This window comes from Ursus maritimus, unplaced genomic scaffold, assembly GCF_017311325.1.
Source record: "Ursus maritimus isolate PB19 unplaced genomic scaffold, ASM1731132v1 scaffold_35, whole genome shotgun sequence".
NCBI classification, from domain to species: Eukaryota; Metazoa; Chordata; class Mammalia; order Carnivora; family Ursidae; genus Ursus; species Ursus maritimus.
In genome coordinates, this window is record NW_024426119.1 from 7,416,779 (window position 1) to 7,435,927 (window position 19,149).

A 19,149-nucleotide genomic window follows, 5' to 3' on the forward strand; every position below is an offset into this window, starting at 1 on the left:
ATCTGGGGTCGGAGGGGTAGTTGATCCGAGCATAAGTCACTGCCGCGGCGGGTGGGATCTGAGAGTGGTGGGGGCAGGGAGGAGGCTAAGGGTGGGAATGGCAGCATTCTATAGGGTGCTGTGCTCTCCCCGACTCCAGGCTCTCACCTGCTAATTGCTCTGAGCAGCACTGAGGTCCTCTATGTGAACCGTAATGGACAGAAGGTACGGCCACTGGCACGCTGGAAAGGGCAACTGGTGGAGAGTGTGGGCTGGAACAAGGCACTGGGCACCGAGAGCAGCACAGGCCCCATCCTGGTCGGCACCGCCCAAGGCCAGATCTTCGAAGCAGAGCTCTCAGCCAGCGAAGGTGGGCTTTTTGGCCCTGCTCCAGATCTCTACTTCCGCCCATTGTACGTACTAAACGAAGAAGGGGGTCCAGCACCTGTGTGCTCCCTCGAGGCTGAGCGGGGCCCCGATGGGCGTGGCTTTGTTATCGCCACCACCCGGCAGCGCCTCTTCCAGTTCATAGGTCGAGCCGCAGAGGGAGCTGAGGCCCAGGGCTTCTCGGGCCTCTTTGCTGCCTATGCGGACCACCCACCCCCATTCCGCGAGTTCCCCAGCAGTCTGGGCTACAGTGAGTTGGCCTTCTATACCCCCAAGTTGCGCTCCGCACCTCGGGCCTTTGCCTGGATGATGGGGGACGGTGTGTTGTATGGAGCACTGGACTGCGGGCGTCCGGATTCCCTGCTGAGCGAGGAACGAGTCTGGGAGTACCCAGAGGGGGTAGGTCCGGGGGCGAGCCCGCCCCTGGCTATCGTCCTGACCCAGTTCCACTTCCTACTGCTGCTGGCTGACCGGGTGGAGGCAGTGTGCACGCTGACGGGGCAGGTGGTGCTGCGGGATCACTTCCTGGAGAAGTTTGGGCCCCTGAAGCACATGGTGAAGGACTCTTCCACGGGCCACCTGTGGACCTACACTGAGCGTGCCGTCTTCCGCTACCATGTGCAACGGGAGGCCCGGGATGTTTGGCGCACCTACCTGGACATGAACCGCTTCGACCTGGCCAAAGAGTATTGTCGAGAGCGACCTGACTGCCTGGACACAGTCCTGGCCCGGGAGGCCGATTTCTGCTTTCGCCAGCGTCGTTACTTGGAGAGTGCCCGCTGCTACGCCCTGACCCAGAGCTACTTTGAGGAGATCGCCCTCAAGTTCCTGGAGGCCCGACAGGAGGAGGCTCTGGCTGAGTTCCTGCAGCGAAAACTGGCCGGTCTGAAACCAGCCGAGCGTACCCAGGCCACACTGCTTACCACCTGGCTGACGGAGCTTTACCTGAGCCGGCTCGGAGCACTACAGGGTGATCCTGAGGCCCTGAACTTATACCGGGAAACACGGGAGCGCTTCCGGTCCTTCCTCAGCAGCCCCCGCCACAAGGAGTGGCTCTTCGCCAGCCGGGCCTCCATCCACGAACTGCTTGCCAGCCACGGGGACACAGAACACATGGTGTACTTCGCCGTGATCATGCAGGACTACGAGCGCGTGGTGGCGTACCACTGCCAGCATGAGGCCTACGAGGAGGCCCTGGCTGTGCTTGCCCGCCACCGTGACCCCCAGCTCTTCTACAAGTTCTCACCCATCCTCATTCGTCACATCCCCCGCCAGCTGGTGGATGCTTGGATTGAGCTGGGCAGCCGGCTGGATGCCCGGCAGCTCATCCCCGCCCTGGTGAACTACAGCCAGGGTGGCGAGGCCCAGCAGGTGAGCCAGGCCATCCGCTACATGGAGTTCTGCGTGAACGTGCTCGGCGAGACGGAGCAGGCGATTCACAACTACCTGCTGTCGCTGTACGCCCGAGGCCAGCCGGCCTCACTGCTGGCCTACCTCGAGCAGGCCGGCGCCAGCCCGCACCGTGTGCATTACGACCTCAAGTACGCGCTGCGGCTCTGCGCTGAGCACGGCCACCACCGTGCCTGTGTCCATGTCTACAAGGTCCTAGAGCTGTATGAGGAGGCTGTGGACCTGGCCCTGCAGGTGAGCCGATGCGTTTTGACCCCATCCAGGACAGGGGCCTGGAGAGCAGTCATGTCAGAGCCGCGGGTTTGGAGTGGGGGCTGTGGCTGGAGGGCGCCGGCTCCTCCGGCGGAGAGGTGCTGTAGTGCAGAGGTTAAGAACGCGGACTCCGAGGTCAGGGTTTGAAATCTGGTTCTGCCGCTTACTAGGCTGTGTGACCTCAGCTGATTTCTGACCCTCTCTTTGCCTCAGATCATTCGGCCACAAATGGGATAATGTTCTAGTTACTTCCCTCCTAGGGTTGATGAGAGTAGTGTATACGAAAAGCACTCAGAATGGGGCCAGCCCTGCAGGTAAGTTCTACGTAGGTGCTAGCGATCGCATTATAGTCACAACCGCCGGTGGGGAGGGGGCTGAGTTACGTTAAAATGTGAATTCCTGGGGCGCCTGGGTGGCTCAGTGGGTTAAGTGTCTGCCCTCAGCTCAGGTCATGATCCCAGGGTTCTGGGATCAGGCCCCACGTCAGGCTCTCCGTTCAGTGGGGAGCCTGCTTCTCCCTCTCCCTCTGCCTGGCCTCTGCCTACTTGTGTTCTCTCTCTCTGTCAAATAAATACATCTTAAAAAAAAAATTTAATTTAAAAAATGTGAATTCCTGGGTTTGAACCCAGGACTTACTGAATTAGAAAGTCTGAGGGTAAGGCCCAAAAATCTGTATTGTGAATATGCTCCCCAGGTCATTTTTAAATTTGCCAAAGTCCCCTCACTGTAAGTAGCTTCTACAAAGCGGTGACAGGGACAGGCGCATCACTGAGACAGGTTCCTATCCTGGGCCCTAGAAGCTGCATCTTGCTTGCTGTCAGGGGATCCTGCCTTGGGGCTTCTCCTGGGGCCCAGATTCTCCCTGGGCATCTGTGTGTCCCCCAGTGTCTATCCCGGGGGGCAGGGGGCTCGACCCTTCCGCTCGCGGTCTCCCCACAGGTCGACGTGGACCTGGCCAAACAGTGCGCTGACTTGCCCGAGGACGACGAGGAACTGCGTAAGAAGCTGTGGCTGAAGATCGCTCGGCACGTGGTGCAGGAGGAGGAGGACGTGCAGACGGCCATGGCCTGCCTGGCCAGCTGCCCCCTGCTCAAGATCGAAGACGTGCTGCCCTTCTTTCCTGACTTCGTCACCATCGACCACTTCAAGGAGGCGATCTGCAGCTCGCTCAAGGCCTACAACCACCACATCCAGGAGCTGCAGCGGGAGATGGAAGAGGCCACCGCCAGTGCCCAGCGCATCCGGCGAGACCTGCAGGAGCTGCGGGGCCGCTATGGCACGGTGGAGCCCCAGGACAAGTGTGCCACCTGCGACTTCCCCCTGCTCAACCGCCCTTTCTACCTTTTCCTCTGTGGCCACATGTTCCATGCTGACTGCTTGCTGCAGGCCGTGCGGCCTGGCCTGCCGGCCTACAAGCAGGCCCGGCTCGAGGAGCTGCAGCGGAAGTTGGGGGCTGCTCCGGCCCCTACCAAGGGCTCTGCCCGTGCCAAGGATGCCGAGGGTGGGGCTGCGACGGCGGGGCCCAGTCGGGAACAGCTCAAGGCTGACCTCGATGAACTGGTGGCCGCCGAGTGCGTGTACTGTGGGGAGCTGATGATCCGCTCCATTGACCGGCCCTTCATTGACCCCCAGCGCTACGAGGAGGAGCACCTCAGTTGGCTGTAGGAAGGAGGATGTTGCCCCACTGGGTGGGCAGGCAGTCGAGGGCACTTGCCCCCTCTTGGGAAAGCCACACCGTGGTCCATTTGCTCTGTCGTCTGGAGACCGCTGGGCCATGACCGTGTTGGGGAGAGTGGAATTACAGCTGTCGCCTGTAAGGTGTCATCTGTGAGTGCATTCTGCCGCTCTCCGCGCTGTTCTTGAGAGCTGCCGTAGAGCTGCTGTGACGCCAGGCCGTCTGCCTGCCTCCCAGTAGAGGGCCTTAGCCTGGAGAAGTCAGAATTCCAGCCCCATCACCGTCCCCCCTCCATCCAGCAGTCCTCTTCTCCTCTCTACGTCCCACAGACATGCTGTTCACCTTCTAGAGCGGGAGTACCGTTCTTCCTTTTCACTCTGTGGCCCTTCTCCCTCAGAGGAAGTCCTCTCCCATGTCTGCCCCTAGGTCCCAGAGTGAAAAGGCAACCCCTCCAAGTCGTGGGCGCGGAGGGTGGGGACGGCGGTGCTGGTAGTGGGCGCCTCTTGTGTATGCCTTCTGGGGCTCTGGTGTCGGGGGTGCCCTGGGGCAGAGGGCCTTCTGGAGGACAGTGGGAGCTGGTGATGGGGGTGGGGTGCATTAAACTGCCTGCACTGCACTGGGGGCTTTGGAGTTGATGGCTTTGTGTTGATGCCGGCCTGGGGGATGTGTGAATCGTCTCCAGGGGGGCTATGGTGCCACAGGGAGGCTGCCAGGACCCTGAAAGCTTTTCCTTCCTTGTCACTCAACTCCATCCTCTCTGGCTGGAGGCTGCCGCTGGGAAGGGTGGTCCACCATCCTCTCAGACCGAGGACTGTTCTTGCCTTTGGCCAGCAGGTGGTGCTGCTCCCCACAGAATCCTCCACACTCAGGCAACGGGGAGGCACTGATTTCTTGTCACTTTCTCCACTAGTGCTTCCTCAGTCTGTTCCTCCCTAGAATGTTCTGGGAGTCTGCACTGCCTCACTGTGAATCTAAGCCTTCATCCTTCCTTCCTTCACTAGCCCTTACGCATGCTATGTGTGCTAGATACTGCGTGCCCTTCCCTCTGCCCGCCTGGATCCTTGCATTCCCAGCTTTTGCTAGCTTTGAGACCACCACTGCCACCATCCATGGCATTTGGGGATACATATTTTCCTCATCTAACTCCTGTGATCTGCCCCTCCCCCTCCAGATTACACTTTTTTAGTTGTGGTTACCCTAGAGAGTCCTGGATCGAGGCCTTCCTGTGACATCAGACAGCACCCTTTGCTCGGTGGACTGGGGTTCACAGTCCACTGCCCGGCTCTCTGGGTGTGGTCTGTCAGCTGCCCAGACTGAAATAAAATAAGCTCGTGTTCCTGGAATCAAGCTGGGGTGAACCCCCCCGACCCTGCCCCCAGCTGGTGACTGCAGGCTTTTCTCTCCCCTGCCGAGTAGCCCTTTTGAAAGCCTCTTAGCTCGTGCAGTCCTAGTGGAGTCTTGCCCTGCCAAGTTCCCCCAATCACTAGAACAAGTGTCTCCTCATGGCCTCTGCCAGTGGTCAGGCTAGAAACTGCCCATCTTTGATGAGCCTCAGACTCCTCATCTTCCGCCAGAAGGAAGAGGGAGCAGATGTGGGGGGTTGATAATCACTGGGTGGGTAGAGAGCATCCTAATCTTGGTCCTTCTGTTCCAAGAAGATTTGGAGGGCTCTTGTTCCCCTTCCTCTTCCCATGTGGCCTCAGGGCTCCCCTCAAACCTAGACCTGCCCAGTAGAGGGCTAAGGGGTACCGTCCCCACTGTCGGTATCAGGTCTAAACTTTGACCTGCCACTTGCGTGGTCACTTGCTTAGAACAGCTTGGGTTGTCTGTCTCCGCACATAGTGGGTGCCTAATCCATGTTAGTTAAACAAACACTGCCCTAGTGCTTCCTCCTCCCAGAGGACTTGGCTAAGACAGCCCGGGGTGCCCCTGCCCCCTTCTGTCCTCTCCCAAGCCTGCCCATCTGGTCCTAGGCTGCTTCCTCGTTCCTGGAAAAAAGGCCCCAGGCTTCCTTGGCACTGACAGAATGGGGTTCTGTTGAGTCAGGGCAACGGGAAGCCACAGCTCTTAGATCCTTGGAAACCAAGCAAGGCCTGGAATGGAGGGGAGAGAGAAGGCCCTCAGGGCCTTGGCCCTAAGCCTGGGGAGAGCCAGAAGGGGGTGTGGTGGGGGAGCAGCTGTGTGGGCAGAGACCAAGATGAATGAGCTGCTCCTGGAGCTGTCACTGGAAATAGGAGGAGTGGCCACAGGCAGTGACGCCGAGAACAGGACAGGAGGCCTGTAAACAAGGAAGCCACCTGGGGGAGACTCAGGGCGGTCACTGGTCCTGGGGAGCAGGTGCTTCCTGAGGCGCGCCCTTGAGAGGGCTCTGGGGGGCTGCCTGGCCAAGTCGTCCGCCGGCACGAGGGGGCGCTGTCGACTGGCTTCCCGAAACCACTGGCTCCCTTCCGAAACAGCTCCACGGGGAGTGGCCATCGGAGGGTGTGATGCCCCAGTGTCTGAGGCCTGGCTTTCCCGCTGGGCGGCCCTCCCTTCTCCTGTCCCTAAGGCAGCCGGGCCAAGGGCACCAGCTCTGACAGGGAGGGCACGGGGCTCCAAGCCTGGCCGTCGTGGGTGTGAGCTCATTCCCCCAGGACCACCAATGCTCGAATTCCCCTCTTCCCCCACCTCAGGGCTCAAGTTGTAGGCTGGGCCCTCATCAACACCATTTGTTGGGAGGGGGCTCTGGGGCTATCAGGCTCCAGGCTGCCCTTGGCACTGTCCCCCTGGCGCCAGGGAAACAAAAGGTGAGGGGGCCCCAAGGGAGTTATCTGGCCCCACCACCACCAAGGGAGGGGGCCAAGAGGGGCATACCTCCTCCCCACTCCCCCAGCTCTGCAGATTCTTCGAGACACTTTCACAGGCGGAAATTCCCAGAGGTCAGAGGAGGGAAACGGTTAATTCCTTTTATTCAATGGGTCCCCCCTACACGCCTCCCCCCAGCTTCCTCCCTCCACTTCCCGCCCCCCCCTGTGTGAACAGGCTTTATTCAATGGGTCCCCCCTACACGCCTCCCCCCAGCTTCCTCCCTCCACTTCCCGCCCCCCCCTGTGTGAACAGGAAGTGGAGAGGAAAAGGCTCAGAGCAGAGCAGCTGGGAGCAGGAGGCAGGGAGTGGGCGGCAGGCTTGGTGCCAGCCCTGCCCCTCATGGTTGCTTGCTGGAGGGCCAGACCCACTGTGGCCTGGGAAAGAACCTGCAGCCTGGCCCGCGAGTGGCCGCAGAGCCGGGTGACAGCCTGCTCGTGGCGGAGCGCCCTTTTCTCAACCTGCTTCTAGGTCAAAGGCTGCTGCCAGGAGGGCGCGAGGCATCCTCTGTCCAAGCCCCAGCTGCCCCGGCCACTGCAACCCCACCCCCACTGCAGGCTGGGCATCCTGAGGCTGGCAGGCATCTCTTCGGGCAGCCGCCAGTCCTGGCACTGGCTCCAGCCACTCAGCCCCTTGGCCCTGCCAGTTCTTTGAAGCTCATGCAGTGCTTCCTGTTTGGGGCAGGCGATGCCAGAGCCCCTCCCCCACCATTGTTCTGTAGAGACCATAGGTCCATCTGTTGCCCCATGGCGGGGCCCCTAGGCAGTGCCACACGGGAGCAGCACCACAAAGGACCCTGCTGGCAGCTTGATTATGTGGAGTGAGGCTGGGCCCTGAAGCAGGTTGAGGGTGAATGGTGGTCAGAGGCAGGCCTGGCGTGGGCAGTGGGCTAGAGGGAGGATGCTAGGTAGTTCTAGTGACCGGGCAGCCAGAGCCCCCAGCTTTCTCCTCCACCTGGAGCACGGCGATGATGCTTTTCGGGGAGCTATACCTACCGAAGCCACCAGGAGAGGGACTCCGTTCTCATGCCCTGTTTCCAAAAGGGAAAACTGAGGCAGATGGCAAACTGGGGTCTAGGATGGCTGATAAAGGGGGCACAGAGTAGGGTTCTTCTCGCTGAATGCCCTCTGATGGGGTGCTTTCCTCTCCCTGGGCTGCTCCGCTGTTTCTCAGCTCTCACCTTGAAGTAGCTCTTGAGCTGAGAAGTGGGAACCACGGGGTCACTGGGAGGTTAGGGTGGCCTTACGCTGGTGACCAGCAACCAGCGTCCACTGAGAACAAGCCCAGGCAGGCCCCGCAGGAAAACAGAAGGGGCACTGGTCCGGCTGCAGGAAATTGGGTGCGCTCTTGGTTCCCGGTCCAGCGCAGTCAAAAGTCTGTTTGTGTTTCCCAGGTGCGGGGCAGGTGCTGTCTATCTGCAGCTCACCTCCTCCGCCGCGTCTCACAGCTCTGCCTCCAGCCTGCTTCCTCCCGCAGCCCAGACGTGGTCTCCCCCACTTCCCCCACCAGATCCTCTGGCTTCTCACCAGCCCAGGACCTGAGCTACCTAGACCATGCCTCCCGAAGCTCAGTGCGGCAGAGACCTCAGCTGCTCTTGTTCACAGAAAGGCCTTCGTGGGTGTTCGCGCCTGAGATGGATATGCTGGGCCTCCCTGGTGGACGCTGGGCTGGGAGGCCCACGCCCCTGTTTACTGTCCTTTCCTCCCCTGCCCCAATCTCTGTGGGACGCCAGGATGCTGGCAAACCACTGCTGCCAGTCTGCCTCCTGATCTTACAGGTGCTGAATTTCAGAGCAGAAACCAGGGGCTGACGTGAAGCTCCAGCCAGCATCCTGTCCCTTCTCCGTAAGACTCACCATCAGTCACCAGTGACCCCTGTGCCCGTCAGGAGCCAAACACTGTCCTAGGCTTCACTGTGCTGGCTCTCCCTCTCCAGCTAAAGGGCGTTGAGCTGAGGGACAGGGAGGTGATCTGGAAAGAACAAGTGTAAGTCTCTGCCGTTTACCAGCTGTCAGTTTAATCATCCCCTCAGAACTTCAATTTCTTCAGTCTAAAATGCGAATGAAGAGAACAACTTGGAGGCCCAAGAACAGTGCAGCACACCTGCGAGGTTAGCCTAGCACGGGGCCCCTGAGCCATTCCTGTTGGCTTGTTTCTCTTCCACGTCATTCTGTGCCTCGTCCCTCAGGGGCTGGGACTCTGTAAGCCCTATCGTGGCTCTTCCCGCACAAACCCCTCTGATCTCCTCTTTGGGAATCAGGGTGGGATTGGAAGAAAGAGGCTTGCTTGAGAAGGCTCTTCTGGTTTCTCAAAAGATGGCGGTTCTGGGAAGAGACTCAGTATGAGTGTGAGAGAGGAATCCCTCAGCCATATAGAACATGGCCCCTGAGGTGGGACAGGAGTGCTGCCTTGGGGAGTGGGGTCCCGGTTTCTGGAGGAGAGAGGACACTACTCTTGCTCCACGGAACAGATAGGATCGGTGGAGGGGGCTGGGCCAGGCGTGCCTCCTCTGCCAGCCTGCCCTCGTGGTCCAGCCCGAGCTTGCACAACAGCCTGGCTGGCTGGCTGGCTGGCACTCCCCTGGGAGCCTCAGGAAGTCCCCCTTGTCCCCCCCTTGACCTTTGACCCCTTGGGCCTGCTGCAGACCAGAATTCCAGGCAGCTGTCCTCTCTTTTACCTTCTGTTCTTGGCCATTTCCCTTTAAGGCTGGAACTCAGAGATACCCCAAACCCCCACCTTACAGCTCATCCTTTCACATGCTCTCTGGTACAGGCCAGCTGGAGCATCCCCTGGGGTGGCTCCTTACTGGAGCAGGGGGGACCCTGGGCCATAAGCCAGCAGGGAAGACCCTTGGAGTCTAGCTACCTGAAGGGCCCAAGCCTTATAGGAGATTGCCTTCAACAAGTACTCCTGAACTCCAGGCATCCTCCCAGCTGTCTTGCTTGACTTCATTTCTGTCCCAGAACTCAGCAGGCCAAGCCAAGAACAGCAGACAGAGCCTCCTCTCCCTCCAGCCTCTGCGCAAAGTTGAAAGGACCCTTCATACTGTTCCACATTAAACCGTGCTGCACCTCACGGCAGCTCAGTTTCACAATCAAATATTCCCTTTGGTTTTCTAGCGGAATTTTTGCTTTTATTTTTTAGGGTTTCTTGGCCTTTCTTTTTTTTTTTTTTTTTTAAGCAATCAGTCTAAATTTGTCATCACACATCCCCCATTTCCGCCCCAAAGGGCCTCCTTTTCATCCCCTGGAATCTGGAAACCATATGTGTGGGCAGAAACCCCCCAGCATCCCCCACGGCACCCTGGCCCAGCCTGGCCTCCACAGGGGCAGCCTGTTAGCTGGGGAAGAGTCTACACTCCAGGCTGGGGCTGGAAAGGGAGTTTCTCTTTGGACCTTCCCAGCTCAAGCCATGGAGAAGCCGTGTGGTCTAGTGGTTAGGGCTGGAACACATGGGTTCTGTCCCCAGCAATCTCTTTGACTAACGCCAGAAGCCTGGGAAAGTCCCCTTGGTATCCAAGGGACTCAGTTTCCCCATCGGTTGAGGGACTCAGAGCGTTACCAGCTAGCTCATCTCCTACCTGCCTGGCTAAATAGAGTTTTTGATCCAACATTTTTGCTCTGTCACTTATAAGCTCTGTGACCTTGACAAATGGCTTAATCTTTCTAAATTTTGATTTCCTCGTCTATAAATTAGAGACTATTGAACCTACCTCCTGGTTGTTGTTAGGGTTTAAATAAGAAAACATATTCTCAAGGACCTGACGTCAATAAACATTAGTTGTTGTTAATAGTAAGTTGAAATACATAATGAGGTGGCAGTGTGTTCTCGGTGGGCACAGCTCTGAGGCCCAGCCTACCCGCCCCTGCCTCTCCTGCTCAGGCTGCCCTGACTGGACCTTCTTTGGGCCTCCTCAGCTCTAGAAGGGGAAGGGATGCATTAGCAGTGCTAGTGGATCAGGCCTGAGGCCCTGCGGCTCAGTCCCTGTCTCCATGGCGACCCCAGCCCCTCCCCTTCTTCCTTCCTCAGGAGCTTTCTGTTTACTGTAAACAGCTGCCCAAGCTCAGCCCTAGCTGATCCCGCCCAGGGCCAGCCAGACCCTCTCTGAACTGGGGACAGGCTAGATGTGAAGGTCTGGGCACAGCATCCTGGGCTCCAAGCGGCCTTGAAGAGGCTTTGTTTTGCCACCTGGACTGGAGGGGAGGAAAGAAGGAGAGGGGAAAGGCCTGTGACCTCAGACCAGGGCAGCCAGGGTCTCAGAGACAAGGATCAATGGAGGGTAATTAAGGAAGACTTTGCCAACAGAGCCTGGTAGAGAGATCTCTGGCGTGGCCTTAGACTGACCTGGGTTCAAATCCTGACCTAGATGTCTGGATGTGCTCATTGCACCATCCTCGGAAGACTGGTTGCTGTGTAGATGGATGGTAACACACAAACACACACATCATGGCGTGTTGCTAGCCTGCATTGGTGGTGGCTGGATTTATGATTTCACCTCTCACTCTCCCACTCAGGGACTTCGCATGAGTCCCAGCCTATTCCTCCACCTGGCATGCCTCAATCACACAAGCTGCAAGCATGTGTATGTGTACGTGAAACACAGACACATGTGCACACAGCAAATACATACGAGCCAAGTAATGAAATAAAACTCGCAAGCGTCTGAGGCACAGGAGAATCTCCATGAAGGTGGAGTTAGAGTCCAGTTGTTTGTTTGTTTGTTTGTTTCTTTCTTTCTTTCTTTTTTTAAGATTTTATTTCTTTTTAAGTAATCTCTACACCCAGTGTGGGGCTTGAACTTGCACCCCCTGAAGATCACGAGTTGCATGCTCCACCGGCCGCGCCAGCCAGGCACCCCGAGTCTAGTGTCTTAAGCCCGCATCTGGGCCTGAGCAGAACCACACTGGAGCTGGGGCATTGTACCACCATCACCAGGTTACCACAAGTGCCTACCTCTCTCTCCACTCAGCGCACCCCCCCCCCCGGATTGCACCTGCCTTCCCTGCTCAGCTGACCACTGTCCAGGAATACAGGGAATGCTGTTAGGGTACGGCTTCCCATTCCTAGGGGTCATGCTTTCAGGGCAGGATGTCTGGAATGTAAGGCTTCTGGCCCCCGCCTAAGGAGCTCACAGTGGCTCCTTTGACTCCAGCATCCTTGGAAGTATCGGCCAGTTAGGGGAGGCTTCAAGGGTGAGATGGAGAGCTGTCATTCCCCTTACCACCAGAACCAGGGTTGGCTGGGGTTAGGCAGGGGCATTTATCAATTTGAGTCATTCCCCACAGGCCCATGAGTAAGCGTGGCTCTGGATTTCCAGCACCCCCTCCCCACCAACATGTCTGTCGGGGTCTTCCAGGGCTGGGTTCCTGCCGGTCCCAGGTGTAGCCCTGGGGTGGCATGGTGGGCTCAGCTCCCTCAGAGGCAGGGAGCAGCATCTGCAGGCTTGTGGGCTTAGCTGACTGCTCTCCCTCACACCCATCTGCCAATAAGCGGGCCTAACACCGGAGTTTCTGTCCTCACCCTGGTCTGGGCTGCATGAGCGAGGAGAGGAGCCCCCAGTACTAAAGTCAGCCCCGTGGACAGGACTGGAAATCCCCCACTTCTTACCTTGGCTGGTTGAGGAAACAGCCTCCCGGCAGAAGGCCGCCTCCCGCCAGGGACTTTTCTCCTGGGGTGACACAACATACAGGGCAGCTACGGGGACCCCGGCCGCACTTTAGCCAGCTTCCAGGGGGTTAGGGGAGTGTCACACAGGACCACTCTCTCCCCTGCAGGAAGCATGGCAGTCAAAGGTCCTAGAGCCCTACAGGGGCTTAAGCAGGCCTGAAAGCGTAGGCAGGGAGAAGGGAGGCCACAGGGTGGCCAGGAAGGTCCACACTGCTGGTGGCATCCGGGAATCTGACAGGGCCCCAGCAATCCTGTACCCAGAGCTCCTCAGCCCCTCCTCCACAGCTCCCTTCCCTCACCCAGCACCCGGTCTGAACCGGGCTTCTGATAGGATATAAAGCCTTCACAGGGCTTGGGTCTCCCAGGGTAGTGGTTTCCAAACTGTTTTGATTATGAACATTCATGCATAAATTACGCACTAGAGTCAAAACCTGTATGAAATATTATTAAAGCTCAATTTTTTTTTTAGATAGAAAGTAAGTTTAAATGGAAATCATCCTATTTCCTCCCACCTCCTGACAGACGGCCTTGCTCACTCCTGCCCTCAGCCCACCAAGGAGCCCACTGCACTGATGGCAGACCATCCCACCTTGCAGGAGGGTACAGGGCATGGGGGGGCTTTGCGAATCACGAACAGTTGAGTAACCCACATCTGAAACTCTTCTATTTGTTGTCGTTAACTTGAAAAGAACCTCAGTCATCTTCGGAAAGTCTCTTTTGTTGCAGTGGTGGTCATGCCACAGCTCCCTGCCCCAAAAGACCCCAGCAGCCTGTCCCTAGAGCCACAACACCCCGGGCAGAAAGGGAGCACTTATCAAGGAAGAATGCACAGGCCCGCGTATGTGTGTGTGTGTTTCACGTTCGTGTGCCTGTGTGCATGCACACCCGGGTGTGTCGATCCAACAGCCTGCTCAGGGACAGCCTCTGTTTTCTGGTCCTGCTGGCTTTGGGGCCTCGTGCAGCTCACAAGGTACTGAACTGAGACACCTGCCATTAACCCTTTTGACCTGAGTCAGAGGAACCTCTGCCACTGAATCATATTCCTTATCTCATCTGCATTGTCCCAGCAGAACCCTTGAGATAGGCGAAGTAGCTATCAATATGTCCCTGGTGGAGGGGAGGAGCCTGAGGCACAGGGAGGAGAGGGAATGGCCCAAAGTCACGTAGTTCCACAGAGCTGGGTCTCCTGTGTGCACCCGCTCCTCCCAGGGTGTCTCTCTTCAGGTCCTGCCTTGCTGCCACTGCGGGGTGGCCGGCCTTTTCAGTTCCCCAGAGAGAAGGCCAGCTCAAGACCCTCTCCCTGTCCTTGGAAATATGACACAGCCACAGGTCAGCCCTCTTAGCGGGGAGCAGGGGCCCCACAGGCAGAGGGCGGGGGTCTGACTTCTGCCAAGGCCAGGGCCAGAGTTGCCCCAGCTCCAATTGGCCGGGGCAGGCTCTGGGGCCAGTGCTTCCTCCTTCATTCAAAAGCTCAGCCCTGTAAGGGTGGCAGAAGGGGCGGGTGAAGGGAGGGCTCAACCTCCAGCCCCCTCCCCCCTCACTGACAGCTGTAATCTGCTTGGGAAAATCTTTTTTTTTTTTTCCGCACAGGAAAAAATATTAGTTGTCCCGATAACAAGGAAAACAAAATCCAGCGCAGGGCATCAGAGACTTCCTGAGGCGGGAAACAATGTCCAGGGAGTTCAGTGGAGAAGCCCGAGCTGGGAGGCTGAGGGGGAGCCGAGAGAGGACACTGGTCCAGGCCTATCCGGCCGGCGGGGGAGGGGGATGACAGATCGAGGAACTTGGAAAAAAGATTTCCCCCCCAAAACCTTGAAGTCTGGGCCGTTGAGCTGTATCCGGGAAATGATTCAGGAGCGCGCACGTCCCGAGCGGGATCAGGCCCCATCAGCTCAGGTGCTTCGAGTCTACCTCTCTTCCCTTCCAGTCCCCGGCCTGTTCTCCGGGGGCGCTGTCCCCGGGGCCTGGGGGCCTAGAGGGTTAGGCGGCGGGGTCCCTGCTAGGGGGCCTGGAGAGGCCAAGGGCACCCCACGGACACCCCTCCCCCCCAGGCTTCTCTCCTTATCTGCCCCGCGGTTGCTTCCCTGGGTAACTTTCCACTGGGATTGGGGGTCCAAGAAGGGGAGGGCTGCTCCAAAGGCTCCACCCCCAAGCGGACCGGACTCTGTTGCCCATTTCCCCAGGGCACTTGCTCTCTTTGGTCCAGTGGGTGTGGCCTCTGAGCACTGTAGGCTCTGGGGAGGGGCCAATGAGACCCTAGGATTTAAAGCAGGGCCCTCTGCTCCCCGGGAGAAGTGGTTCTCAATCCTGGGGGCGCAATGGGTCATTTAGGGAGCTTTTAGAAAATACCAGTGCCTCCTAGGCCCCTTTTCCGAACAATTATGTCAAAATCTCTAGGGATCTGCTCAAGTGATTCTTGTAGTGTAGTCAGGGCTGAGAAACCCCTGTTCCATGACCCTGTGACGCTTTGGTCGCTGGCTGGTCCCTTCCACCTCTACCATCAGCACCGGCCCCTCAGTTCCAGATTGAAGCCCCTCAGAAATTTCCCCCCATCTAGCTGATGGCCTCTGAGATGCCTGCAGAGTTCCCTGACCAACCTGATAGGAGGCTCTGGGTTACCGCTGCCCCTTCCCTCTGCTCCTTCTCTTCCCCTTGGGCAATGAAGTCTGCGGCCTTTGTTCTCAGCCAACAGGCTCTGTGACCAGAAACCTACCCACAGCTTAATTACAGCCCCATTCACCGGCCATAGGCTGGCCACCTTCCACACCCAACCTGCCCAGCTCTCCTGTTCAGCGTCCCCCTTCCTCACATAGCCGGTAACCCAGGCAACTGCTCCCCACATCCCAGGGTCATAGCCAGCTCTATTCTCAGGAGGACTCGAGGTTCCTTCCCCATATGTCCTCAGCCCTTACACAAAGCCTAGGGCCCTCCTGGAGGTCTGGGCTCTGAGCACAGGAGCTATGATTATCACCAAGGGCTGGGGGCCTTGTCAGGATGCTGCTGCTGGTAAACTTACACGGTAAGTAACATGGTAAATGACCATTCCTGGTTCATTTTTAATTGTTCATAAACTTGCAGCAGTCACCTACATGCTAGGTCTATGGGGAGATACACACCTGAAGAGAGCCATAGTCCCTCCACTTGAAGGCCTTCTCAAGACAGGGAAGGACTGGGGCTCCTGGCTCTCGTGACTCTTGATCTTAGGGTTGTGAGTTCAAGTCCCACGTTGGGCATAGAGATTACTTAGAGAGATGGAGAAGGACTGTAATGAGCTATCACAGTGAGTTCTCTGAAACCTTCTCAGGAACACCTGGCATAGTGTAGGGAGTATAGCAACTACTCCATAAATGTTTGTTGAATGAATATTCGTTTCTTAAGTGGAGCATAGTATATCCCTCCCCTAGCTGTACAAATAAAGGGAGATATCTCAGGAGTCAGCAACAAGGCGAGGCTCCAGTTGCATCAACGGGGAGGGGAAAGGATAAAATGAGCCAGGGCCTGCAGCCCGGCTCAGGAGAACTCACTAGTATCCTTTTTTGCCTCCCACCAGGCCTCTTTTTTTTTTTTTTTTTTAACCAACAGAGGGGGCTGGGAAGTCCCCAGGGTCTGTCCAGAGGGCCTATGGGTTACCATCCCCTCTGCCCAAGTGGTCCTGTCTGCCTGGAGAATCACCACAGATCCTGAGAGGCAGGACCACAGAGCAGGCTTTTCCCTTCTCCTAAGGGGGCCTTCTTGGCTTGGGTTTCCCAGGGGTCTCCCTTTCCCGCTAGAGGAGCTCACCCCAGCTCCCAGCCCCCATCGCAGCATTTTCCAAACAGGTGGAGGATGCTGTGGACAAGTGGCCACCTGGCTGCGGAAGAGGGGAAGCCCCAGTGCTCACCCCTGGGGCTTCAGTCTCCCCAGGGGAAACAGTTCGCTCAGAAGCCACTGCCTGCTCCCCAGAAGCTTAGGCTCTGACCCTTGGCCTGGGCAGTGGGCAGGCGGCTTCAGGAGCTTGGGGTGAGGGGGCTTAGAAGGGAGGGGCTCCAATCCCAGCTGCCTAGCTCTGGGTACTAACAGGCCATGCCGGGGGCAGCCGAGATTGAGGGGGGGCACCACCACCTGCTTTTCCTTGTTTTGTTTTCAGGGCACTAATTACTGTGCTGAGCTCCGAGCTGCCTAATGAGGCCGTTTGGATTTCCTGTTGTTCTGGCTTCCCAAGACCCTTAAAGGGCCAGCATCACACTAGGAGCATGCCCGGGTGGGACACCAACAATTCTGGGGAGCATGAGCACAGAGGGGCTACCCTTGGCTCAGCCTGAATGCCAAGGGCAGTGACAAGGGGATGGTCTAGTACTTCCCAGCTGCTCACATCCTCCATGAGGACCTGCTCAGAAGTGCCCGCACCGGAAGCAGAAGCTTCAGAACTGTGTCGCCCAGCCAGAGTATGGGGTAGGGTGGGAGGGGGAGGCAAGGAGGCCAGGGCTGAGGAGGAAAGGCTGGTGATGTCACCAGTGCCCAGACTGTGAGAACCACTGCAGCACTAGGCAGGAGGGAAACGCCATGACGTCCTGTCCCCCCCCCCACTAGAAAATAAACACTTGTTGTCTGAGCAGCCCCCGCCACTTCCGAAGGGGCAGGCTAGCCAAGCTCGTGGTCCACAAATGGGCCTCAGCCCAGCTTTGAGCAAAGTTCTTTGCCCAAGTCGGATGCAGAAAGGCCTGCGGGTCAGGCTGCCCCTAACTCAGTCCCTCCATGGCACACCACCAAACAGGGCTTACGGGATGCATTCGTCCCTTCTGCACCTTAGGGCTCTTGTTTGCACCCGGAGGAGCAGAGCATGGCTGGTGAGACCAGGGAGCCCCCTTCCATGCTTGCCACAGGCTGCTGACGACCGGGCAGGGCAGGTGGGGGAGCGCCCATCTGCCTCCTGAGTTCTCCTCGGATCTCTGGCACGGCCTCAGCCCTAAGACCTGTCCCAAGTGCCCCTCCAGCTGCCCCAGACTGTGGGTCCCCTGGGCCCCAGGAGCCCTGGCCTGCAGCACCCTCCCCCACAGACAGGGTGACGACATTGTTGTTCTTATACGGGGCCTTCCGCCTGGAGTTCCGGCTCCGCTAAATGGTGGGAATGAGGGTCCCAGGGACAAAGCCAGCCTGGTTCCCGCAGCCACCTCAGAATGGACGGAATCCCCATTGTGTGCGGGCTCCCTGTGCCCGCCCTCCCCTTGCCCGCGCCGGACATGCCAACAAACAGCTCATTGAGTCCGGGGGAGGGGCCCGGGAGACAACAATGTCCCCCAGCGGGCCAGGGCAGTGAGCTCAGCTGGGGGTGGGGGCTGCCATGGAGGCCGGAGGGCGATGATCTCAGCCTGGGGAGGGACGGCCCTTGCGACAGGCTGACCTGAGCCTGGCCTCCCCGGTGAGGCTGAGAAGGGCTGACCAGGGCTGGCCTCACCCTGGCTGCCCCACCCCCGGGCTGAGCTGGGAACTGACCCAGGCTTCTCACGCTTAAACTGCCCCAGCCCAGGGCGCCAAGCAGGCGCAGCAGGGGGCCCACAGGATCCTGCAGAACCGCCCCAGATCCAGGAGGCTGGGGGACCCTACCTCTGGCAGCGCCATTCCAGAAGCCCCTGAGCGAGGCCCAGCTCAAACAGAGCCCTCCCATGCCACCAGGCCACACTGACCACAGCGGGACTTTTGGATCAATAAGTGGATGTACTTTCTATCACCAGAACTATCTAAACTGCAGGCTCAGCCTGGAGCCAGGGTGAGGATCCAATCCCTGGAGGTATTCAAGCTCTTGGTTACAGAACATGGGGTTCGTCTAGGTGGTCTAGGTGGCCTTGAGAACTCCCCTCACCCTGAGCTTATGGATTCCCTTTGTGCGTTCCAGGCCTGAGGTTAGATGCACCCGGGCCTGATCCAACCCTTTATCCTCTTCTAGGCAAGTCTGGGCTCCCATGCAGAGCCTCGGGCCTCTGAGAGTAAAAGGAGGAAGTGGGGAGAACTGGCAGGGGAAGTGGCATGGCCAGAGTGGCCCCCATCCTCAGTATTGGAGCTGGGGAGCCCTGACACTGGTCATGTTTGCAGGGCTCCCTATGCAGGTCATCAGGGGTCTGGCATTCTCAGGTGGCCAGCCATCTCAAGGGCAGGACCCAGGCGTCAGTGCACACCTGACCCCCAGCCAGAGGTGCAGAAAGGCTCCTAGCTGCCTCTGGTCTTCCCTTTGGACCTCCCCGCTCTAGACCACCTTGTATGCCACTGCCAGAACGCCCGCCTCAGCTCTAGAGCCCACAGGTTCCTGACTGCCTCTCAGTCGAGTCCGAATATGCCTGCTGGGTCCCCAAACCCGAGCTATCTAACCTCATGTCCCACCCACCACGTGTGAAATCTGTTCCAGCTCTTCCTACGCCATTTCCACCCTGATCCTTTTCCTCTCTCCATTCTCCCTGCTGGGAATGCCCTCTCTTTTCTAAGTTCCACTCTTTTTTCCAGCCAGGCTCAGTGCAGTCCCCCTCTCCCACAAAGCCTCTTTTGACCCCTGAAGCCCCACTCCCTCTCTGAACCCTGGTTCCCAAGGTCATCGCATTTGTTTTCATGAGCCGCAGTTTCATCCCCACATCCCATGGGCATCAGGAGTGAACTATGGTGTTCCCTTTGGCCTCGCTGACCGTAGCCCGGTACTAGACCTCATCCACAATTGGTTGACTGATGGACCCAAACTCTGCATACACATGTGGCCCCCAGAAGGCTAGCCATGGGGTGCACACATCTTTTGCCTGCATTCTCTTCTTTTGATGGCAGTTTGATGGATTTGTCCTGGGTCTCCCTGGCTTCTTCTCCACCTGGAGAAGGGCTACGGTAATCTGGGTATGAGATCAAGTCACTTAGGAGAGGAGGGGAAGCAAGAGACAGGGGAGTTGGTCACAAGGCGACACAGGGATCTTGGTGGCAGAA

General features: G+C 58.1%; 1 protein-coding gene across 1 annotated transcript in view; it reads left to right on the plus strand.

Moving 5' to 3' along the window:
• VPS18 (VPS18 core subunit of CORVET and HOPS complexes) overlaps positions 1–4,319 on the plus strand; it is an 8,945-nt gene extending 4,626 nt beyond the window's left edge. Inside the window, exons 4-5 of the mRNA XM_040620480.1 lie at positions 137–2,010; positions 2,968–4,319. Coding sequence (XP_040476414.1) covers positions 137–2,010; positions 2,968–3,693 — 2,600 coding nt within the window. The 3' untranslated portion in view covers positions 3,694–4,319. The remainder of the gene's footprint in view (positions 1–136; positions 2,011–2,967) is intronic.
• The last annotated feature ends 14,830 nt before the right edge of the window (positions 4,320–19,149 follow it).